The 26053-nt window shown below is 36.1% G+C and overlaps 1 protein-coding gene across 1 annotated transcript in view; it reads right to left on the reverse strand.

Annotated features, from left to right (window-relative positions):
• Positions 1-1442: 1442 nt before the first annotated feature.
• Positions 1443-26053, reverse strand: part of ZFC3H1 (zinc finger C3H1-type containing) — a 59081-nt gene continuing 34470 nt past the window's right edge. The window contains exons 17-35 of the mRNA XM_055328208.1: positions 25129-25260; positions 24901-25022; positions 23839-23940; positions 23339-23458; positions 21754-21937; positions 20021-20207; positions 15738-15926; positions 14882-15119; positions 11913-12018; positions 11628-11826; positions 10970-11064; positions 7112-7222; positions 6745-6849; positions 6457-6622; positions 5302-5402; positions 3445-3546; positions 2761-2800; positions 2453-2515; positions 1443-2323 (exon numbers count right to left, since the gene is read on the reverse strand). Coding sequence (XP_055184183.1) covers positions 2186-2323; positions 2453-2515; positions 2761-2800; positions 3445-3546; positions 5302-5402; positions 6457-6622; positions 6745-6849; positions 7112-7222; positions 10970-11064; positions 11628-11826; positions 11913-12018; positions 14882-15119; positions 15738-15926; positions 20021-20207; positions 21754-21937; positions 23339-23458; positions 23839-23940; positions 24901-25022; positions 25129-25260 — 2500 coding nt within the window. The 3' untranslated portion in view covers positions 1443-2185. The remainder of the gene's footprint in view (positions 2324-2452; positions 2516-2760; positions 2801-3444; positions 3547-5301; positions 5403-6456; positions 6623-6744; positions 6850-7111; positions 7223-10969; positions 11065-11627; positions 11827-11912; positions 12019-14881; positions 15120-15737; positions 15927-20020; positions 20208-21753; positions 21938-23338; positions 23459-23838; positions 23941-24900; positions 25023-25128; positions 25261-26053) is intronic.

Here is a 26053-nt window from a genome sequence, read left to right on the forward strand (position 1 = left end):
GATGATAACCTAAGCCAAAATCAAGAGTCAAGACGCTCACCTGACTGAGCCACCCAGGTGCCCCAAAAGTATTTTTTTTTTTTTTTTTAAAGAGAGAGAGAGAGACCACAAGCAGGGGGAAGTAACAGAGGGAGAAAGAAAAGCAGACTCCCTGCTGATAGGGAGCCCAAGTGGGGCTTGATCTCAGGACTCGGAAAAGGCAGACACTTAACCAACTGAGCCACCCAGGCGCCCCCAAAGTATTCTTTTTTAAAAAAGATTTAAAAGGTACTGCTGGGGCAGCCCGGGTGGCTCAGCAATTTAGCGCCGCCTTCAGCCCAGAGTGTGATCCTGGAGACCCGGGATGGAGTCCCACGTCGGGCTCCCTGCATGCAGCCTGCTTCTCCCTCTGCCTGTGTCACTGCCTCTCTCTCTCTCATGAATAAATCTTTTTTTTTAAAAATTAATTAAGTAAAAGGTACTGCTGATGAATTGTTAATTCAACAAATGTCAAGTTTAAGAATACACACAAGTTCAAAACGTAGCACTGTCTCAAAAAAAATCTATTGAGACATTTCAGTTAACAAAACCGTTACACTATGAGGGAATAGACTGAAAGAATTTTTTCTAAGGACCTAACAATGGTGTTCAAAAAACAGCAGGAAAACCTTTAAGGTTAAACAGTTAAATGCATACAATGGAAGAATATGATCTTCCTCCCATATTCTTTGATTTAAGGGAAAATCAATTAGCTTCTTTTTGATTTAATGAAAGACACTAGACAAGTAGGTTTCATTCCTTACATCACCAACAGCACTTGCTAGCCAAATATGCACCGTCCAGTGCACACACAGTGGGGCCTCAAAACATGGTTTTGTTTTGACTAAGAATTACACGAATGTACAGATGTACAAATGTGCCTACTACTTCAAGGGGGCTGCTGTTCTGCTTCCAACAGTTAGATTAAATTGTGGCTATAAAACCACATTTGTGAAACTGTGTCTGTGTGATTAACCAATTTTCTACCAGGTGCAAATAACCGACTACAGACCGGGAAAAAAAACTGCAAGGTCTTCTTTATATTTGGTCATACTGATATTCAACATAAGCATGGCACTAAGCAAACTACAGTTGGGAGATACTTTCTAAACATCAGGTCGTCAGAATGAGGAATTTAATGGTAATGCAAACCTATGTGTTCGCTGCCTTGAAAACAAAAGAAAATCTACCTTGTGGTAAATTAAAAAAATCACTGGAATGTTTTTATGGGAAAGCAGGTTAGGCTACAGTTACGGTGAAAAATCCGTATCTCCTACTTCAACCCTTTCCCACCACAGTGTGAAAAGTGAATAAAGACAGCAACATTTTTTAAAAAGTTAACTTATATTAAAAATATTTTGTTTATAAACAATTTTAATACTACAAAGTAGTATTTCAGTACAAAGCAGTTCAAATATTAACTGTTCTTTAAACTGTTAAACTTTATTATAAATTAAAATTTCTTTACAAAAAAATTGCACATAATATTTGACCACTCTTAGGTTCTGATGCACTGGCATTTGCAATAGTTTCTTTAATCTTCAAGTTAAACAGTCTCGGCAAGGAGTCCAGAACGTAGAAAGGGCAATAAACAACCCTGTTAGAGCATTCAAGTGCAACTAGCAGACTTGTGGCCATGGCAGTTACACTTTCCTTAAGGTGGACTGCTTAAGTTTTAAATCCTGAAATGAAGAATCTCAAAAGGTTTAAAGAAGAAGAACTAAAAGGGACTGCCTGCTTTTTACTGTAAACACAGCCCTGGAAATTAAATCCCAAACAAGAATCTCTCAGGCATCAGAGAGTGTCAAGTGAATCAGGAATAGCACAACATAAAGAAGGGGGGGGGGGGCAGTAAAAAATAAAAACAAAAACAAAGCAAAATTAAAATAAATGTCAGTCACTTTGAGGAACTATACTTACGTACATGATGTTATGAGAATCTGGCAGGGCCCAGAAGTAGGCCAAACAGGAAGTTCATTTATCCAACCGAAGAGGGTCATGTTCATTGCTTCCGGTTTTGAGGATAGATATTGTAGGGGACTTGATATGATCAGTAATGCTTGTCTGCCTTACGCAGACCTTAGCCAGGGATCAGCCTAATCTTGAAGGATCATTCAAATAATTTTGGCAATTATTATAAGGACTTAGAACTGACTGCACCCAGTGTTCAGTGATTCTTGCTTTCTGTTTTGTAACTGTTTAAATTTAAGAGCTCATTTAGGCTGACTCCAATCTCTTGGCACTTGGAAACTAGTTTTCTCAGGTTATCAGTTTTACCTCCTTCTGATGCTTCAAACAAGAGTTGCTGTAAAAGACAGGGAAGCACAGAAGTAAGACTTAGCTAGATTTTGAGCATCACCACATCAATGGATATGGCACATGCAGAAAATTTATAGGAAAACTTCAAGATGAAATAAAAGATAAAAAGCATTACATCTTTCCACAGTGATGCACAAAGAGGTAACTTCTGTAAGGCTCTCTGATATAAACGGTGGACCTATAAGATAGATATATACACAATTCCATCAGGAAACATGATGAAAAACACCTTCATAATCCTAGTTATTTCACTGGGACCTCATCATATACAAAATGGTTACATTGGGTTTCAAGTTTCCCAACGTTTAGAGCTCTTAGCACGTGAATGTTTAGGTTTTAATCCTTTTAAACTGAGGACACAACAAAAGGGGCCGAACAGCTTAAAAACAAAGTGACCCATCTGATAAGTCGATCATAGCTTACCTCTCTCTGTCCCTTTAGAACAATCTCAGCAGCAATGGCTCTAAGGGAAAAAAAAAGGAATATAGAAAAGGGAAAAGAAAAATTTATATATTTTTGAACGAGATGAGACACTACCACTGGCAGAAAGCTGACTGTGGGAATGAATCTGAGTACAAAACTTCCTGAAAGTAACAGGCTAAACTTCCAAGGAGGGTAACCTATAGTGAAAAGAAAAATTCAACAATTTTTATCAACTTTACAAGAATTAAGCAGACCAGTGTTTTGAACATAAATAACGTTCGTTAAAAATACTCGTAATTATAGTAGAAACACCTGGCACTAATAATACCTTTAAAAGAAAGATGACACCAGACTATAATACGGGGAAACCCCACGTTTAAAAAAAGATGGTCTTAAAATATGTGTAACAGATTTGTTTTATAGCAGTACTGTTATCTAAATGTTCTGCTTCAAAAAAAAAAAAAAATAATTCCATCTACTTTGCTTTTAGAAGCAATGGTTAATAAAAACTCCCTTACTCTCCGTAGAAAACCTCAGCAAGTACCAAAATAAATCTAAATTAGAGCAGAGATCTGTCCAAGAAAAAAAAAAAAAAAAAGATGTCATTTCAGATTTACCTGTCTGGAGCAAACCTTACAAATAAAAGCAATAGCTATAAAAACATGTACATGATTGCTGCATTACATTTTCCAGGTGGCCAGGCATGTTGGAATATTATATGTAAACATCTTGGCTTGAAGTTTCAGAATCTGAACATTGCTTTCTTCCCATTCATGTTGAAGTAGCCTGCAAAGTACATTCAGGAAAATGAACAAAAGCATTGCAAGTGTAGGGAACCCCAAATGTGCTCTATGAGCAGAATATTTGATGAGGTATAATTTTTGATCAGTTATAATCCCTCAAGGCTACTCAGCAAGTGACTATAGAATGTCTCTTACAAAAATTGCCCTGGAACAGGAATAGGCAAACTAGCAAGATGCCCAGTCAAGACCCCTACCATATTCAACAAACAAAATAGGCCTACGTAGTCCTAATAAAGCACTCACTCCACGTGCTCTCTCCTCAAAATTTTTGAAAATGACTTGACATATTAATGTAATTTCCTTGTAATTTTTTAATTAAAGAGTAAATATAAATATGAATGTTTATTGGATTAAAATGTAAGTACAGTGACTAATTATTAAGTTCTCTATTCGGGGGGTGGGGGGGAGGATAACCACAAGGAAATTACCAAAACAAGTGGAGCTTTAACCATTAAAACCAACAATTACCCTATCTGTATTCCTAGAAGCCTATCCTAATAGAAACTAGTCAAAATATAACATTTTCTATTTTTCATGTTTTACCAAAGATAATGCTTTATTTTTTTAAAAAAAGGTTTTATTATATATACATATGAACAGGGTGAGGGGCAGGGGGGGACAGAAGTAGCAGGGAGTCAGATGAGGCGCTCGATCCCACCACCCTGGGATCATGAACTGAGCCAAAGGTAGACACTTAACTAGACTGAGCCACCCAGGTGCCCCAAAGGTGATGTTTTATAATAGAAATTTCTGTATTAGTTTCTGTAGACTGGGACGCTTACTAAGAACTTTTATTATGAAACACGATTTTTGTCATAGCCTTAGGCCTTTACATTTTTTTCAATCTCAAACCATTTTCCCACATACATGGTTAAGTGGAATATAAGTAAACATAATATTTGGTATTTTAGGTACCTTATTGATCCACAAAACAAACTTAGAAACATAAGACAACTGATGCAGTGGGAGTGACTGCACAAGAAGAAGCCAAAATATTAGCATGGAGGGTACTGTTTTGAATTAAAATGCACAATTCTTGGGGGTGAGAAGAGGTTTACTCTGTTAGAGCAGGGAAACTACAAAGAAATGCTCAGAAATCTCCCTCTCATTCAAAATCCCTAGATAAATGTTTCTCAAATGTGATTTGAGGGCTCCAGCTCAGGAATCTGCATTTTATTTAGTATTTATTTTTAAAGTACTTATTTTTAAAGTAGGCTCTATGCCCAACTCACAACCCTGAGGATCAAGAGTCACATGCTCTACTGACTGAGCCAGCCAGGTACCCCCAGGAATCTACATTTTAAATAAGCATCCCAGGAGACTCTGATGCATGCTATTAGCTGAAAGCAACTGACCTACATGAAAACAAGTCATAGTAACCAAAATATATATAGTTGGCTGCTATCTCTGTTAACACTTTACAAACCTTTTAAGTAATATTCCTTTGCTGTGTAAAACACGCTTCTTGCTATTAATGCATGTGCTAAGGACAGATGGCATGTGCTGAGGGAACACAGATGAACTTTACTTGAATTGTATGCCTCTTATAACCTGTAGTTTTCTAAAGTGACCAGATTTTTACACTGACTTTTACATGAATAGCTGTATATTGCTTAACAATTCTGAAATTAAGTATCAATGAGAAAATAAAGACTATTCTTATCAAGTTTTTAATAATTTTATATGAAGAGCTATATACTATTAAGCTGAGACAAAAAATAATTTTATTTTTTCTTACCTCAGTGCAAGTCCAGAATTAGTTGGCATAATTGAGCAAAACCGTTCCAAGGTTTTGGAATGCTGAGTCTTTGGAACACAGCTCAAATAAAAGAAAATAACCTGTAAAGGTTGAGGGGGGAAAATGAATGCAACAAAATGTGAAATCCAATTACCTATGTGTTTTAATGAGAAAACCAAAATGGTCTTTAAGACATGAATGTATAAATTATAATAATGTATGATGCTGTGAGTTACAGTTCCTACCATTAATTATATTAGTGACTTTCCAAATATGAATTAGGAAATATGATCTAGTGATGACAGCCATGGACTGAGAACACTGACAAGAAGCCAGGAGTCCGGGTTTACATTCCTGAGTCTACCTTTACTTGCTGTATAGCTGGGCAAGTCATAGGACTAATAATACCTGCCACATCTTGCTCATGGAATGCCCGTGTGTAAATGACTTAATGTCCATAAAGTGGTTTGAGATCCTGGGATAAAGAATGGCATAGAAGTACAAAGCATAATAATTGGTTATCCCGATTAGCAACAAAACCATCCCACCAAAAAATAAAAATACATATATGTTTTAGTCTACATGGAGCTTTAATAGGAGCTTTTAGACCACATTGTACTGAATGAAAGGAGTCTCTGAAAAATAAACTAAAACAAACCTCTGCTTCCTTTCCTATAATAACCTTATAAATATATCATTAGTCATTCTACTATTAAAATTCTAAACAGCATGTAATTTCACCTTTTTTATGCTCTACTTATAGCTAATATTCACTTGACAAATAGTAACTAAAAACAGTAGGTACACTGTATATTATGGTATTTTTCATTCAGTAAAATTTCCAACTAATCAAGCAAACATTACAGGTATCATTATAATTACTTCTTTTAATCTTTCTTCTTTAATATGTATTAAACCTTAACATCTCTTCAATGTTAGATTTTCTTAAATATATCAATATGCACATTTTATCTTAAAGGGCTCTGTTCCTAGATTTAAGACATAAGAAGGAAACATGGTCAAGAATAACACTAAATGTTAGAAAAGTGATCCTAAGAAAAGCTCTACTGACATCAAACAAGAGATTTGCTGTCATTTTTTTAAGCCCCCTTCTTTTATACAAATAGCTAAAGAAAAAAAGTTTTAAGTTCTTACCCTATTATGAAATTCATAGTTGGACCAGTAATCAGCACTGCTAAAAGGAATGGGGTATCGGGCAGGGACTGTAACCAAACATCTATTCACTAAATCAGTAAAAAATTTGAATTCTTGGACTTTGTTTCTGGATCCAGCAGCTCTATTATTGGCAAAGACAAGATAACTGCCAAAAGAAAAATATTATAATTAAGGCAGTGTTTCTCTCACTGAGAAAACTGATCACCCCTTTCCCCACCATATCCCCTTATTCCAAATCCCATTCTTATTAAGATGAACTAAACTTACTCCATCCAAATCTTCTGCACTATATCAGATCTCATGGCCACCCCTAATGCTGCCTCATATGCCTCCACTGTCTCTTTAATACTTGATTGAAGAGGATGACAAAGGCTGTTTAAAAAATGAAGGAAAACATTGTATGTCTACAGCTCAATTAGATTAGGTAAAGGAATGAAAAAGTATTATTTTAAACATTACAGATATTATTACAATGGAATCCTTCTTTTGATGTTTCTTCTTTAATAATGTATAGACCTTAGCATCCCTTCAATTTTTGCTTCAATGACTTTAACACCAAATTAATTTTAATACAGTGTAATTCAGTAATAACAAAGGCAAGTCTAATATGCAATATTTCTCTCTAATGTCTCACCAGTAAATCAGCCACAAATAAGGAACTTGGTAGTTAAACATCTCATCATCAAAATTCCCTTTACATAAACGGGCTGGAATGTCAAGTGGTCCTGGGATATTTAAAAGATACCTGAAAAAAATAAGAAACCAACAAACCTCTGTTTGAAATTATGCCTATGCACACATGGATTACTAATACTCAAGAAACCAAACCAAATCAAAACAAAACAAAAACACTTCTGCTTCAACTTAACTCTCTTTGAAGTATTTTTGTAGTCTTGAAACTTTATTTTCACATGTATACCATACTGGTTTGGTCACATCTCTAGAATTTACATAGTCTATTTTATACCCACATGAGTAACTCCTCTTTAAAATGAATTTATTCTAGCCCCCAAATTAATCATCTAATTAAATCTAATGAAAAACAGGACAAACGGGATTACCACGTCTCTAAAATTCTCCCACAAAATCTATACTTTTTGTAAAAAAAAAAAAAAAAAAAAAAATTCTATGAATTACAAAACTTGACATCTGAAAACAGTCTCTTTCTCATATACATACAAATAATGTACTATTGCAGGTTTCATTTTAGATAGGATATCAAAGTGTATTCTGTAACAAATGGTCCATATGGCACTTGTCAAAAGAGGTCTGTGAGCAAATAAGACTGGGAAATACTGAAATTTACAGCCCTCTCTTAAAAAGCCACAGTAGGATATTTAATAGGATATTAAAGGCTGTACTGAAGTCAATCAGTGAAGAATCTATTTGCTTCTCACTAATTGAGGTTTCTCCCCCAATATATCTGAATTTGTGTGTACAACACACATCTGCAGGGACAATGTGTTTAAAGGAAACATACTGATCTCTTGGATCTAAAAATTATTTCAAGGAACTAGGTTTTAATGGATTAGAGAAGCTGTATGGTAGCAGAGGGCAGGAGGAACCATAAGCAAGGGAAGAAATGGGACATCTAGAAGTCAGGTTATCACCTTGCAGACTTGGCTATAACTAGCTATATTACCATGAGATAATCACTTAACTTCTAAAGATGTTAGATTTGTCAACTGAAAGCTGATGTAAGAAGAGATCACTTCAAATGTAATCTGTGTGAGACTCCATCCCTAGGTTAACTTCAGTAAAATGAAATCCCCAAGTTAACTTTTGTGGCTATGTACTAATCTTCAAATTGACTTGAAATGCATGAAAATTACCTTACCTAGTTCTTTCTTAAAAAAAAAAAAATTATTTTTTATTTAGGGGGGGAGTGAGGGGGAGACAGCAGAGGGAAAGGGAGAGCAGCAGACTCCCCGCTGAGCACGGAGCCCAATGCAGAGCCTGATCTCACAACCCTGAGAACATGAAGTGAGCTGAAATGAAGAGCCAGATGCTCAGCCAACTGAGCCCCCACACGTGCCCTCTGTCTTTATAGTAAATGTTACATAGAAAGGGAAATGACAGGATCCAACTCTAGGTAAATATTATAATATATAGGATATTCTAAGCATTTTGCTTTACAGTTTCTACTCATAAAGTGGAAAAAAAAAATTTGAACCTAGCAAGAGCACTGACTTATCCCATTGATGATCTGGCTACATTTATAAATTTAAATTCTCTCACCTACTGCCATCTTCCTAATAATTGACTTTAAAAAGATTTCTTAAATTAACAGAAAATGTATACTCTGTGTAAATAAGGTCTTCAGTTTAAATAAACTAAGCACAAGATACTCTTTTCTTGTAAATCTTGGTGTACTGTGAATTATGACTATTCCCATGGAAAATTTGAAAAAGCAAGGGGACTTAGTAAACACTGGGAAGATTATTTAGAGGCAACCCATTTCAAAATGTTTATCGACAGTTAGTCTGCTTCATTTATTTTTTATTTTTTTATTTATTTTTTTTTTTAGTCTGCTTCATTTAAAGCTGACATCAAGAAGATCTGAAGATCTTTGGTTAGCTACCACTAGAAACTGGCAACTAAACCAAGTACCTCCATGCCCAAGGGAAGACCAGAGCCAGCAAATCTGTAAAAAGTTCAGTATAGGGTCTGTCCTACGCACAAATTTGAGACATTAAAAAACTCTAACTTAAACATGGACAAAGCGGGGATCCCTGGGGGGCTCAGCGGTTTAGCGCCTGCTTTTGGCCCAGGGTGCGATCCTGAAGTCCCGGGATCGAGTCCCGTATCAGGCTCCCTGCATGGAGCCTGCTTCTCCCTCCTCCTCTGTCTCTGCTTCTCTCTCTCTCTCTTTCTCTATGTCTATCATGAATAAATAAAATAAATCTTTAAAAAAAAAAAAAAGCATGGGAAAGCTGAACAATCTCTAAGTTCTTATAGAATAGTTTAATTCTTCTCCATTAATTTGTATTTTAAATAATTCTTTTATAACTGTAAGGTATTATTCTAGATGTAACAGCAGAAAGAATTTCAGAAATTACTAAAATCACTATGTCAATAAACTGGTTACCATAAAGCAGACATACAGACTCAAGTCTAGGAAAGAATAGTGACCCCAACTTTTGCCAAATCTCAAATAAGACTGGAATGTTCACAAAATATTCTAGGGTAGACGGACCACCAAATTAACAAAACATGGGTTACTTTTTAAAAATATGGTTTTTAAAAAATATGTTTTTATATAATACTGCTACAGCTACACTGTAGGGTAGGCAGAGAGCACCTAAGAAAAATATATGTAAGCATTAGACTTGCATATGTAAAACCAAAATCTTATCTGTGCTATTGTCTACAACAAAAAAATTTTAGGAGATTTTCACCTTACAGACCTTCCTTCCTTTCTTAAAATGTTTTTACTTTTTTAAGAATATTTAATTAATTTATTTATTTGAGAGAGAAAGGGAGTGAGTGAGCGAGAGAGCGAACACAAGTCGGGGAGGAGTAGAGGGAGAAGCAGCAGGGAGCCCGAAGCGGGGCTCAATCCTGGAACTCTGGGATCCGGACCGGAGCTGAAAGCAGATGTTTAACTGAATGAGCCACCCAGGTATCTCAGGCCTTCCTTCTCTCAGTTCTTCATAACAAAAAATAAAAGTATTTTCCTTTCATGCTGTTTTACTTGGGATCAGGAGATTATACCTACTTTTGTAAATTAGGTTTTATTAGAATACAGCCGTGCTCATTCATTTACATGTTGTCTATGACTACTTTTTCCCTGAAACAGCACAGGTGATGAGTAGTGATAGACCACATGACTTGCAAGCCTAAAACATTTACTATATGGCCCTTAACTGAAAGTTTGCTGATCCCTAGAGAGAGATGAGGAGGAAGGAGGGAAGACAGGCCCCCCCTCCACCTCGCCAGGCCAAAATAATTCCTTATAATTTCCTGCAGCCTCTTGCAGTAAATACAGAGCTCTACGTAAGTTACTGAGAAAGTGATGCTTGAGAAAAGACTTCAAAAACTTTTCACTCTGTACTTCAGAGGTTAGAGCAGTTCTCTTTAGACTTAAAGTAAAAGGTTTATTATTTATATCCATTTGAGATCACCAATCAAATAAATTAAAATTCATTTTTTTCAAAACGTATGAGAATTATCTGAGGCAATCTCAGATAGTATGAAGTACTATAGTTGCTATAGTATTAAGTGCTAAGTTAACAATAACAATGAATTAAAAGCAAAATGAGTCACTATTAATACAAACCTTCCTTTGTTAGTCTTTCATACAAAGAATGCAAAGTATATTACATCTTTTGTTTTTATTCAATTCTGCTGCCCTCATAACAGTTATGTAAAAGTGTTCAAGGATTTTTTTCAATTAGTCTAAAATGTAATTAACCCACACAAAAAAAAAATCTGTCATCTTTCCACTAAATTATCTTTTTCTTCTATAAAATCAAGGGTTCAACAAACTTACCGAAACAGATCCAAGTTATTATACTTCTCAAACCCAGGTTTAAAGAAGGATGCGATAAATTTCCCCAAAAATGGAAGAAGATTATCTCCTTGATTCTATTTTTAAAAGAGGAAGGAAGGATACACATTAGACTTACAATGTTTAATTAAATCTGTCAAGGAAGGAAAAAAAGCCCTTAACCGCCCCCACCGATTACATTAAGTTTTTTGAGTAGGTGGGGGTAGAGATAACTTCTATATTCTGATCTCCAATTAAATCCAACCAACCATTAAACAGCTTAACACCCAATATACCACGACTACCAACTGTCCAATAAACTTCTATTACATGTTTAGCACTGGTACTAAGTGTGTTGGGGGCTCTAAATCTGATTAAGACATGGTCCTTGCCCTCAAAGAGTCCTTAGTATAGTATATAAAGCAGCAAGAAACAAAACTACAAAGCAATATAATAATATTGCTTGATAGAACTATACAGAGTATTTCTAGCAAAGAGAAAGAATACCTAACACAGTTTGCAAAGGGAAAAAGACCAGGAAAAGCTTCCTGGAGAGGCTGATGCCTAAAACATCTTAAAGAATAAGAAAATGTAAAAAAAGTAAAAAAGAAAATGTGAAACACAAAAACACCTTTAAGAATTATGAGGCTTTTTTTCTTACTTGTAAGATGAAGAATTTGCACATATGATAAAAAACCTCTGCGTTCTGAGGATTTTTTTCAAATGCAGTAAGCCATACTCCCCTGGCTTTGTCATGCTGATCTGTTTGCAAATATAAAGCAACAAGGGCTTCCAACAATTGGCAGTTCATGGGACATGTTTCCAATAAACATTTACAAAGCTCCACTGCAGCCTCATACCTTAATAAGAAAAAAACATGTCTAAACATATGAAAAAAATCAATTTTTAACACAAGGTTAACTGCTGGTTGTCAATCAAGTTTTACCTCTCCAGAAGCTGGTGCAGAGCAATCATGTTTGTGTAAAGTGGAACACAGACCTCTACTCTCTCCTCAACCGTAAGGTTCTCATCTGTGCAAGCTTTCACGGCATCTATCCAAAAATATCACAGTAACAGAAATCAAACATAAAATGAATGGATTGTTATTTAAATTCTGAGAGAGATGCCATCGAAACACGGCAGCTTACTCTTTTGTTGGACCATCGTCTTATCCTTTACTGAAATCCTGGCTTATTACTACCTAAAGGAGGTATTTTCAGATATCTCCAAACTCCATAAAACTCAATCTCTTACCTTCATATTCCTGGTAATAAAACTATTCGTTAGATACGAGCTCTCACACATCTCAATGTTTTCACTTAAAAAACTATGTCTGCATTTATCTAAATTCCTTAAAACTCATCTAAAAAAAAAAAATCAAAGAACGAATTATCTTTTTAATTATCTTTTCATCTTTCTTGACACAATTCAACAGGCCCTGCTGCTCTCTGTTCTACAACCATTTAAATGTCTCCCCCTACACCAGATCCTTTCTTTACTCCTTCAAAACAGGTCTTTTCCCCTTGTAGTCCCCACTCTGTCTCAGAGAGTGGGTCACTGTTTTACTTTGCACAGCTGTCACCCATTTCCTCCTTGCTCAGTGGTAGCAAGAGATCCTGGATTTACAGTTTATAAGTGAATGTCATTCCGAAAATGCACTTCTGAAGTTCATTTATAAAAATCATCTAAATAAACATAAAAGCCGATCTCTCCATTTGTTTTATTTGATTAGCATTTGATAATGTTCTTCTTCTTTTCAATTTCTTCTTTATTTACATGTCTTCTTGGTCTCATTCATGGACTATTCTTTCACTCCTTACTGCTATACTCTTTTTTTTTTTTAAAGATTTTATTTATTTATTCATGAGACAGAGAGAGAGAGAGAGAGAGAGAGGCAGAGACACAGGCAGAGGGAGAAGCAGGCTCCATGCAGGAAGCCCTTTGTGGGACTCAATCCCAGGTCTCCAGGATCACACCCCAGGCTGAAGGCAGTGCTTAACTGCTGAGCCACCCAGGCTGCCCCTGCTATACTCTTAAATGTCCATTTCCACAGAGAAAATATCTCACTCCTTCAACTATGAAATAATTTACAGCAAAAGCATATTACAAACTGTAAAGCACCACAATAGCTCCTATGTTAATAACTTTCAAATCTATTTTTCTATCCATAATCATTCATTTAAGGTCCACTTCCTTATTTCCTTCTGCCAACAAGCATCTCCACTTGGACCACCAATTACCTACTCTTTTTTTAAAAAAGATTTTATTTATTTATTCGTGAGAGACACAGAGAGACGCAGAGACACAGGCAGAGGGAGAAGCAGGCTCCATGCAGGGAGCCCAATGTGGGGCTCGATCCCAGGACCCTAGGATCATGCCCTGGGCTGAAGGCAGGTGCTTAACCGCTGAGCCTCCCAAGTGTCCCACCAATTACCTACCATTCACAAATACTATTCCTACTACCAAAATCAGTCTTCCCAAATTTACCTATATTTATCAATACATTTTCAATCATCTTGGACTATTTCTTCTCTTCTTCCCTGACATTTAATCTGTCCCCCACATCTCTATGTGAGTTCAAATGTTGCTAATTAATATTCCCTCTTTCCCAGGTTACTTTTTTTGTGCTTCACTTTTGGCCATCAGTTCTCGTTATTTTTGTACCTTTGGGATCATTCCTCTGCAGCACATGCTTCCTTTCTTCAAGAACCACTGTCATCAACTCTACCACACTTACAAAGTTCTTGAAAATGTGGTATTATTCCACTTACCGAGCTTAATTCTTACTCTTCTACAACATAAACCCTCGCTATGATAAGGATGCTCCCTTCAAATCCATTGTTGCACCAATTGCTATGTTGCTTTTTGTTTACTTAGCTCCCTTAACAGGAATATCCTCCTTTTCCTCCCTTTCTTTGCTGGTTTATTCAATAAATATTTATTATTTTTTTTTTATTTTTTTTTTAATTTATTTATGATAGGCACACAGTGAGAGAGAGAGAGAGAGGCAGAGACACAGGCAGAGGGAGAAGCAGGCTCCATGCACCGGGAGCCCGACGTGGGATTCGATCCTGGGTCTCCAGGATCGCGCCCTGGGCCAAAGGCAGGCGCTAAACCGCTGCGCCACCCAGGGATCCCTATTCAATAAATATTTAATAAGCACTTAGTAAGCTGCCAGACATTATATGTCCTTGGGAAATACAGAGATAAGACAAGGGTCACATCTTTGAGGAAGCCAACTATGTCACATCAGAGTCAAGCATCAAAGGCCAGCTCCAAGTCCTAATTCTTCTATGAAGACTTCTTTCATCATGCCAACCTACAATAATCTCTTTGCTTTGGGTTTATGACCTGTACAGTATAATTCTATAAATCACAGACCTTTGTCTCTTCTGTAAGCACAGAATTTAGACTACATACCAATACACAGTTACATGGCCTCATATATTTAGTAATGATATCAAATGCATAGATTTTATCTTCTGATTATGCTATATACTTCCTACCAGGAGGAAACAGGCTTTTATACCCTACTGTTTTCCATAGTTACCTGAAAAGATACTCTCTTCTTTCACCTTGATGGACTACTTTAAAAAAATTACCTGGTTCTCTAATTCAGTCAACTCAATAAACCTATATAATCTCTATTATATACATATTTAGCTAATCTCTTTTGCTATAATCAGAAAAATTATGTAATGCAGTTCCTGGCTTTCATATATGCCAAAGGTCTTTCTTACGCGATTCAATTCCTAACCATCTTTTTTTTTTCAATGCATAATCTTCTAAGCATTAATATAACAAAGTGTGAAACTACAACTTACAACATATACATACAAATTTGTTCCTATTAAATATGAAGACTTATAAAGGGATAAGCTGACGTTCTATATAACTTATAAACATTTATCTTACCTTCAAAAACTGCTAGTAACATGTCAGGATTAGTCTTTACATCTTGAACTGCTTGCCATGGCATTACAAATGATTCTGTGTTAACAATTCTTGAAGGATTGGCATTAGATGGATCATAAAATTTTGAAGGGAGGACGTTGAACTCAATAAGATGTATGTAGGCCAGCCATGCCAAACATCGATCGCCTGTTTTAAGGTATTCAGCTACTATTCCACCATTAGCTGATTTCAAAGCATTCTAGGTAAAATGAAAAAATTATCTGTGTTTTTTAAAATAATAACTCCTATTCCTATTAAGATTCAAATGTAAAGTCAAAGAAGTATACAAGTGTCATATTTCTTTGGAGTAGTTCTTAAATACCTAAGTCAAAATATTGATAGTCACCATTTTTTTTAATGAAAATAAAGCAAAATATTAATACCAGATTTTTACTGTGCTAAGGTTTATAATTTATGAAAAAATATTCAATTTTATTTGTACATTTTAAGTGTCTTGACATTCATGGTCTAGTAAGATAAAAAGAAAACTAAACAACAAAGAAACCCCACCAAACCCATAGAGGAGATTTTCACTATGGACTAATTTTTTTCCTCCTTTTTGTCTGAATATTGAAGTTTTATTCTGATAGGTACTTAGCATACATTATTTTCATTTAAACCTCATTAGCACTCTTAAAAAGGCATTATCCCCACTAAGCAAATGAGGCAACAGTCATTACACAACTTACTAGTAAGTGGCAAAACCAGGATTCAAATCTAAAGTCTGTGTTCTTATGAAATAATGCTAACCTATAATGTTTTAGACCTTTAAAAAATTCTCTATAAAGTATAACTAAAAGCTGTAATAAATGTTTACCTGTAAAACTGCAAGTGCACTCTGGCATCTTCCAGTAAATATGTGCAGCTGAACTCTAAACAAGAGAGCCTCTAAGAGCTGAAAGGACAGAACATCTGATGCTTCCTGCTTGGCTGCTCCCATGAGGAACTCCACCATCCTTTCACATACATAATCCTTTTCTTCAAATGTGCTTTCTAGGTGCAGAAACTACCCAAAGAGGTTTCATATAATTATATTTTGTAAAACAAAACAAAACTGTAAAGCTACAGATTTTCTACATTTCATAAGATGTTATATTAAATCTTCAATTTCTGCAAAATGGATTAATTATAAATATATATAAACCCATCTTCCTGGGGCATCTGTCTGGCTCAGTCAGTAGACCTTGCAACTCATCTTGGGATCCTGAGTTCAAACCCCACGATGGGTACAGAGCTCACTTAAAATAAAACAAGAAAAAAACAGAACAGCCCCCCCAACTTCCAGTATTATAATCTAGATTTCCCTTTCTACAAATTGCAAAGTGCAATCAAATGAAAACTAAAACAATACAGATGTACTCTTAGAATCACCACTGAATTAACTTCATCTCTCCTTTCCTTGAATCAACAAATAAAAGGCAGTAAGACCATGATAGATTACAAAAGTTCAAGCATTTGACAAAATACAGCATCCATTCCTGATCAAAACTCTTCAGAGCGTAGGGATAGAGGGAACATTCCTCAACATCTTAAAAGCCATCTATGAAAAGCCCACAGCAAATATCATTCTCAATGGGGAAGCACTGGGAGCCTTTACCCTAAGATCAGGAACAAGACAGGGATGTCCACTCTCACCACTGCTATTCAACATAGTACTGGAAGTCCTAGCCTCAGCAATCAGACAACAAAAAGACATTAAAGGCATTCAAATTGGCAAAGAAGAAGTCAAACTCTCCCTCTTCGCCGAAGACATGATACTCTACATAGAAAACCCAAAAGCCTCCACCCCAAGATTGCTAGAACTCAAACAGCAATTTGGCAGCGTGGCAGGATACAAAATCAATGCCCAGAAATCAATGGCATTTCTATACACTAACAATGAGACTGAAGAAAGAGAAATTAAGGAGTCAATCCCATTTACAATTGCACCCAAAAGCATAAGATACCTAGGAATAAACCTAACCAAAGAGGTAAAGGACCTATACCCTAAAAACTATAGAACACTTCTGAAAGAAATTGAGGAAGACACAAAGAGATGGAAAAATATTCCATGCTCATGGATTGGCAGAATTAATATTGTGAAAATGTCAATGTTACGCAGGGCAATGTACACGTTTAATGCAATCCCTATCAAAATACCATGGACTTTCTTCAGAGACTTAGAACAAATTATTTTAAGATTTGTGTGGAATCAGAAAAGACCCCGAATAGCCAGGGGAATTTTAAAAAAGAAAACCATAGCTGGGGGCATCACAATGCCAGATTTCAGGTTGTACTACAAAGCTGTGGTCATCAAGACAGTGTGGTACTGGCACAAAAACAGACACATAGATCAGTGAACAGAATAGAGAACCCAGAAGTAGACCCTGAACTTTATGGTCAACTCATATTCGATAAAGGAGGAAAGACTATCCACTGGAAGAAAGACAGTCTCTTCAATAAATGGTACTGGGAAAATTGGACATCCACATGCAGAAGAATGAAACTAGACCACTCTCTTGCACCATACACAAAGATAAACTCAAAATGGATGAAAGATCTAAATGTGAGACAAGATTCCATCAAAATCCTAGAGGAGAACACAGGCAACACCCTTTTTGAACTCAGCCACAGTAACTTCTTGCAAGATACATCCACGAAGGCAAAAGAAACAAAAGCAAAAATGAACTATTGGGACGTCATCAAGATAAGAAGCTTTTGCACAGCAAAGGATACAGTCAACAAAACTAAAAGACAACCTACAGAATGGGAGAAGATATTTGCAAATGATGTATCAGATAAAGGGCTAGTTTCCAAGATCTATAAAGAACTTCTTAAACTCAACACCAAAGAAACAAACAATCCAATCATGAAATGGGCAAAAGACATGAAGAGAAATCTCACAGAGGAAGACATAGACATGGCCAACATGCACATGAGAAAATGCTCTGCATCACTTGCCATCAGGGAAATACAAATCAAAACCACAATGAGATACCACCTCACACCAGTGAGAATGGGGAAAATTAACAAGGCAGGAAACAACAAATGTTGGAGAGGATGCGGAGAAAAGGGAACCCTCTTACACCGTTGGTGGGAATGTGAACTGGTGCAGCCACTCTGGAAAACTGTGTGGAGGTTCCTCAAAGAGTTAAAAATAGACCTGTCCTACGACCCAGCAATTGCACTGTTGGGGATTTACCCCAAAGATTCAGATGCAATGAAACGCCGGGACACCTGCACCCCGATGTTTCTAGCAGCAATGTCCACAATAGCCAAACTGTGGAAGGAGCCTCGGTGCCCATCGAAAGATGAATGGATAAAGAAGATGTGGTTTATGTATACAGTGGAATATTACTCAGCCATTAGAAACGACAAATACCCACCATTTGCTTCAACGTGGATGGAACTGGAGAGTATTATGCTGAGTGAAGTAAGTCAATCGGAGAAGGACAAACATGGTATGTTCTCATTCATTCGGGGAATATAAATAATAGTGAAAGGGAATATAAGGGAAAAGAAGAAATGTGTGGGAAATATCAGAAAGGGAGACAGAACATAAAGACTCCTAACTCTGGGAAACGAAGTAGGGGTGATGGAAGGGGAGGAGGGCGGGGGGTGGGGGTGAATGGGTGACGGGCATTGAGGGGGGCACTTGACAGGATGAGCACTGGGTGTTATTCTATATGTTGGCAAGTTGAACACCAATAAAAAATAAATTTATTATTAAAAAAAAGATTACAAAAGTTCAGGTCTTTGGTCACGTACAATTTGCTAAAGGTTTATGACTGTATACAAATTTTGAGAACAGCATTCATTATCATACATATGTGGCGAAATAATTAAAAAGAAATTAAGAGGCCCTTTATTTTTTTATTTATTTTTATTTATGATAGTCACACAGAGAGAGAGAGAGAGGCAGAGACACAGACAGAGGGAAAAGCAGGCTCCACGCGCCGGGAGCCCGACGTGGGATTCGATCCGGGTCTCCAGGATCGCGCCCTGGACCAAAGGCAGGCGCCAAACCGCTGCGCCACCCAGGGATCCCAAGAGGCCCTTTAAAGACCAAATAACTCTAAGGAAAAATATCACACCCTATAAAAATCTTATGATGATCCGTAGCATAAACTTTGGCACAAGACTCCAGGTCAAAAATCAAGCATCTTTCACTTCAGTACCTAAGTTAGGAGTAAGAGTGGCCAAGTTCATTCAGTAAGGAATACCATGTCATCCAGATGGATCTGTTCTGAATTTCAGTTAGCAAGTAAGTGACAGATCTGACAGTAACAGATTGCAAAATCTTATGACTGCTGAATCCAGCTGGCAAAAGTTCAGATATTAATGAATATTTTACAAGTGGATTCATCAAAATTTTAAGCATGGGTAGGAAACATCTCATTGACTCAGAAAATAAAGAAACCATTTTCTCACTAAATCTTTGTATCTTGGCAAAGTTCACTATTACCATGAATTATAGATTAAGATTATTTTCGTAAGTAATGAGGACAGATAATACAAATATCAAAATGTTTCTTGGCATTCATGAAAATGTTACATAAGTAGAAGAAATTTTTTAAAATTGTTTTTCAGGTGCTTTGCAAAAAAAAAAAAAATTTTTTTTTTCACATAACTTTTGCCTAAATTAAAACTGCCTATGAATAGCTAAGTGTAAATGTTTTAAAATGTGTGTATTTTGGGCAGCCCAGGTGGCTCAGCGGTTTAGCGCCACCTTCAGCCCAGGGCATGATCCTGGAGACCCAGGATGGAGTCCCACATCAGGCTCCCTACATGAAGCCTGTTTCTCCCTCTGCCTATTTTTCTCATGAATAAATAAATAAAATATTAAGGAAAAAATGTGTATTTTTTCCTTACCGATTTAGTAAACAACAAGAAAATTTACTTCTTCACTAAATATTTTCCTCTTGTTTATTCTAAATTTAAACCTGACCCAGGAGTAGTTCTGAGGTTATGGGACAATGAAAAGTTATGATATCTACATGCAGATAAAGCATATGACTTTATTAAGCTACGTATCAATTTTTAAGATGATCCAAAGAATTATAAACACACAGATACACACACACAGACACACACAGAGAACTATTATCTTTTTCTACTCACAGTCCAAAAACTCTGATAATCAGGAGCATATTCAACAGCTGTTTCACACATTTCCTGCACTTCTTCCTTGGTTCCTCTTTTGGAGAACAATCTGAGGTAATGGCACCAAATTTCTGGATTGTCTTTATTGTTTTCCAAAGCTCGAGCCAGAACATTTAAAGCAGAATCCAAGGACTCTGAACATAGCCTACGTGTTTAAAAGAAACAAGAAGTTTTTTTTTTTTAAATGCTTCAAAATACTCTTAAATCAGGCTCATCTAATGAGTCCATTTTAAAGTTCTAGGAACCTACCAAGAAGTTAGAATCACCTAAGAGAGTTAGATTAGGATTTTAAATCACACTAGTCCAAAAAAGGTCCTAATTTCCCACAGACCTAACGATTCCTTTTTAAGTTGATATTCAGGGAGCATTTACAGATAAAAATACAATGTTATAAAACCCCTAGAAAAACAAAACAAAAAAAATCCTAGATTATCAACTTCAAATGTACTTTATGTCCATATTCAGCAATACCTTTTATGAGTTACAGTCTTCTGGGAATGGGAAAACAATCCCCCTCAAGGCCAGCTACTGTCAGCACAAAATATCAAAGCTTTCAATGTAACAGTTCTTTTCAAAGGTCAAAGGCTTGCTATCTCTTGAAGAAGATAACTGTCTCTCATGATTCTATTCATAAAATAATGTACAGTTCTTTTGGCCTTCACTCAGTAAATGAGTCAGAAAAGAAAACACTAACTTATCCCATTAACATGGAGATGACACACAAGGCAAGTTAAGTTAAATAAGCACCGTATTCAGGTATGTGTGATATATTAGCACTCTAAAGCTGCCTTACTGAAAAAGCTTTTATGTCAAGTTGTTTGACGGACATTCAGAATAGCTTTTTTAAAAAATTAAATTATAATGATTTAAAATCACAATAATAAAAGACCATTCCTGCTAATACTATCAAAAAGTAGGAAATAGAAAATACAATAGGTTAGTGAGAAAAATCACTTATTTACCTTATACAAAGACACATAACACCACCCATAGAAAAAATGTCAATTCATCAGAATTTAGGTGTTCCTACAGAAGCTTTAAATCTCTAAATAAAAATTAACATAAAATTTAACTTGTTCTATTGTACCAACATAATTTTAAGACTATCACTACTGGGGGTGCCTGGGTGGCGAAGTTGGTTGCACAGCTGACTCGGCTTTAGCTGAGGTCATGATCTTGGGGTTGTGAAAACAAGTCCTGCATGGCGCTCTGTGCTCAGTGTAGAGTCTGCTTGGGACTCTCTCTCTCTGCTCCTCTCCCGGGTGTACTCGTACATGCACAATTTCCCCCTCTACCTCTAAGAACAAATAAATCTTAAAAAAAAAAAAAAAGGTTCCTATCACCACCACATGTCTTAAAAACAATCAAACCTTATACCACTCAGAATTTACTGTATTAACTAATCCTACTCTGAAAAAAGAGCCTACCTCATAGAGTTAAAAACTGGGGCTAATTTATTACCTACACTGAGCCATGAACAGAACTCAAGATCTTATCTTAAAGTTTTTCTAATGGCTTTTAATTTATTTTTTTTCTCTCATAGCTTTTAAACAATAGAGTGCTTTTGGCTTTGTCAAAAACAAGACTTCATTGATACCATGATGGAAATATGATTACCATAGATGAAATAAACTTCAAACACAAAAATATAAACGTGCAACAGTTGACACAAAGATTAGAAGTGGACCCACCCATCATTCTGATTCAAGTACTTGTACGCAAGCTTGAGCCAAAGCTGTACATGAGAAGGATTTTCAAGCACACTTGCTTCTAAATTAGCGATGTCATCAGTTTCATTTGTAAAGTATCTCACGTCATCTGGGGTGACAACTGTATCTAAAGCCGGAACATTTATCCGGTTCTCTGGCTGGAAGGCTGGAAGGAAAAGTATCATTAGCTTTACACTTTCTCTTATCCACAGACCAAGAAAACAACTGGCCTCATCTTTAAAATAGTCTAAAAATCTAAAGATTCAAAATATATGCAGTAGCTCACTTTAAGGTAGAATGTCTTATAATTTACAAACCAGGGGGATCCGTGGGTGGCTCAGGGATCCCTGGGTGGCTCAGCAGTTTAGCGCCTGCCTTTGACCCAGGGCGTGATCCTGGAGTCCCAGGATCAAGTCCCGCATCAGGCTCCTGGCATGGAGCCTGCTTCTCCCTCTGCCTGTGTCTCTGCCCCTCTAGGTCTATCATGAATAAATAAATAAATAAAATCTTTTAGAAAATTTTTTTACAAACCAGAACACTTCTAAAAGTGAAAGGGGTGTTATTAAAAACTACACCAGGATAACAGGTATAAACTAGGATTCTGCTGGGCAAACCAGAAGTATGGTCTCTTTTTTTTTTTTAATTTTTTTTTTAATTTATTTATGATAGTCACAGAGAGAGAGAGAGAGGCAGAGACACAGGCAGAGGGAGAAGCAGGCTCCATGCACCGGGAGCCCGATGTGGGATTCGATCCCGGGTCTCCAGGATCGCACCCTGGGCCAAAGGCAGGCGCCAAACCGCTGCGCCACCCAGGGATCCCTGGTCTCTACTTTAAAGGTAAGTGGCATAACTTGATAATTCACATTCACTAAACAGTAAAAAAAAAAAAAAAAAAAAAAAAGTTATTATTTATGAAGGTGATTTATCCTACATTTAGAAAAAAAAGTACATTAGCGTAAATAAGCACATGAGAGCATGTACCTATTAGATATCTGCTAATCCACAAATAGTAAACAAATTATGTGAACTTTAATAAGAATGCAAACTTAGTATGTGCTTGACAATATAGCACTTCTTCATATTTGCTTTTTTCATTCATTTATTTATTCTTTGTGTGAGCCTACTGCATATAAGAAAGCACAGGCTTGAAAACTAAACAAAATACTACACCTGCCCACAAGGACACAGACCAGGCAGTAGGCAATCCCACACAATGAAGAACTGTATTAAATGCTAAATGCCATCACTGTTCTTAAAAAAAAAAAAAAAAAAATAGAAAAGGGGATGCCTGGGTGGCTCAGTGGTTGAGCATCTGCCTTCGGCTCAGGGCATGACCTGGAGTCCTGGGATCAAGTCCCATATCGGGCTCCCTGCAGAAAGCCTGCTTCTCCCTCTGCCTGTGTCTCTGCCTCTCTCTGTGTGTCTCTCATGAATAAATAAATAATCCTAAAAAAAAAAATAGAAGAAACAAAAAGCCAAGCTACTAGATACACCAAACATAAGTAAAGTGTTAGAAAAAGATGGAACATCAGAATTTAATGATTCAGGGTCTTAAATTACTTCTTACCATACTTAATTGGTCCTGTAGACTGTTCCTCATCACTACTGAAGCTATTCTCTGAAATAGGTTTCCTCCAAAATTTTGGCTTCCACTTTCTTTTATCTTTATAGGTTGTAAATGGTGGTGCTAAAGTAGACAGGAGAAGATTATTAGTTGATATAACTTGTTTTTTATAGTTTTAAAGGCTACCCAAACAGTATTCAGAAAGAGCTAAAATTATTGTTAGTCAGAAATGACATACATATGTATTTTCTACCCTAGAAAAAGATGTTTGTTCTACCCTATAAGCATGTTACATACATATATACATATACATATGTATTTTAGAGAACATAATGCCATCCGTATATAATTCGGAAAAATTTGCTCTCATAAATTACAAGGTCCTTGTGTGTGCATGTGTGTGTGTGTGTATGTGTGTATGTGTGTGTGTGTGTGTGTGTGTGTGTGTGTGAGAGAGAGAGAGAGAGAGAGAGAGAGAGAGAGAGAGAGAGAGAGATACTCACTATGGCCTTTACTTTCATTGATATTGCTAACAAGGAGAACAGCCATCTGGTCCATTGACATTCGATCTTTATTTATTCCAAAAAGTTTCTCAACATATTTTTCTGAAATTAGAGGAATGTTATCCTCACTTACAAAAAGTATAAAAAACATGGATTACAGAGACAAGATTAATTAAAGAGTATATAGTGAAGAGTAATTTAAAAATTAAAAGGAAGCATACATTACTAGTCAAAAACACATATGCCTCCTGGAAGGCAAGGCCTCCATTACCTTAACTACTATGGCAAATCTTACATCACACACCCAAATTGGGTTCCAAAAACAAAGTATTTCTTGAAACAAACTATAAAGAAGTGAAAATTAAAGTCCCAAACTGAGAATGATTACATAGATTCAGTGACTTTATAATTACCCTGTGTTGTGGTTAACACTAAGTTTAATAATCACCAATTCATTTACTTCCAAAACACTTGCAGTAAGGTTTAATATTTAGCAATAAATCTGGAGACAATCTTAATAGTATTTATTCACAATGTTTGACATTAATCTACGCTTCCTACAATATCAAAGTGTATAAAGCCCTTTTTATTTCTTTGTAGAATTTGAAACCACATTCATCTTAATTTCTAATCCTCTATTTTTAAAATGATAAATAAAAACAGAGGTCTGTCTTAAAATCATTAATAAAATTGCTATACAAATATGTTAACATATTCTTCTAAATAAATTGAACCTATAGATAAGCTCTGTCCAAAGCACTTCCCGCAATGATGGAATGTGTGCAATATCCTATTGGTAGGCACTTACCACCAATGAACTATTGAGCTCAAAAGTAGCTATCAAACACTTGAAATGTGGCTACTGCAACTCAGGAAGAAATTTTAGTTAATTTATACTTGAATAGCAGGATATGGCTAATGACTACAATATTAGAGCAAATCTGGATAAAATGCTATAGGTGAATGAATTACTGCAACAAAAGACATCAACAACTGAACATAACATTTTTTAATTGCCTTCATTCAAATTTTCACTTGGGTGAACAAGAGGTCTTTAAATACCTGCTGCAGCAGCAATTTCTTCATCAGTGCTTGTCTCTGAACAACCAATCAGAGACAGATTATACGACAGAATGTCCTGGAACAGCTGCTTTCGGCTAAGTGTGTAATCCTGTGTATGCTGCCTAAAATAAAATGACAACACAGAAAAGATAATCGTGTATATATCAAAGCCAAATAACCAAGGTTGCCTTTTAGATCATAAAATATTCACAAATAAAAACTACTCACCACTGACAATCATCATCATTACATGTTCCTGTTAAATCAAAACGGCAGAAACACTGATCCGGTTCAATCATGTTACTGTATGATACTGAGCTTAAGGGAAGTTTTTCCTTGGTTCGATAGTATGGACTAAATCTAAGGAGACAAAAGGAGGGGGTACATTATACTCCATACACATTCCCCAGAAAATGAAATTTTTCATTTTTCTCAATTAAAATTTCTATACTTTGAGCTTACTATTATCTACTAACGTAGAGCCAAAATGAACTCTAAAAAAAAACATTATCAACTGGTAGGGACTATTTTTATACCTAGAACACAAAAAAATCTAAAACATAAAACAACAAAAAGCCCTGTATTTTAAAAGTAGTGTTTTCCAGGCTGCCTGGGTGGCTCATTGGTTGAGTTCGACTCTAGATCTTGGCTCAGGTCATGATCTTAGGGTCCTGAGATCAAGCCCTGAAGCAGGCTCTGTGCTCATCAGGGAGTCTGTCTGAAATTCTCTCCCTCTCCCTCTGCACCTCCTCATGCTCAAATAAAATCTTTAAAAGTACTGTTTTCTTATCATATAATAAAATGGTATGTAACATTCATATTCCTTGCACATGTTACCAGGCAACAAAAAAACTAGGGGAAGAGTCCACCACCTGATAGGTGCTTTATGATAATTAAATCCTACCCACTTAACAGTCTCACAACTTCTGGAAGTCTTTTTAAAGAGACAACCCCCACGAAGTTAATCATCTGAGAATGTCTAAATAAATTTTATGAAAGCTGGCCAATGCATTCCTTAGAGAACAGTAAACTTCTTTTTAAAATTTATAAATTCTCATTTGATTCTAGTCATTTTTCCTAAAATCCCTAACAGACAGTAATCCAGATTCTCCACAATTCTCCCAGTAACTTGGTAAGAATAAACCGTATGAGC

The sequence above is a fragment of the Nyctereutes procyonoides genome, unplaced genomic scaffold (assembly GCF_905146905.1).
Source record: "Nyctereutes procyonoides isolate TBG_1078 unplaced genomic scaffold, NYPRO_anot_genome, whole genome shotgun sequence".
Lineage (NCBI taxonomy): Eukaryota > Metazoa > Chordata > Mammalia > Carnivora > Canidae > Nyctereutes > Nyctereutes procyonoides.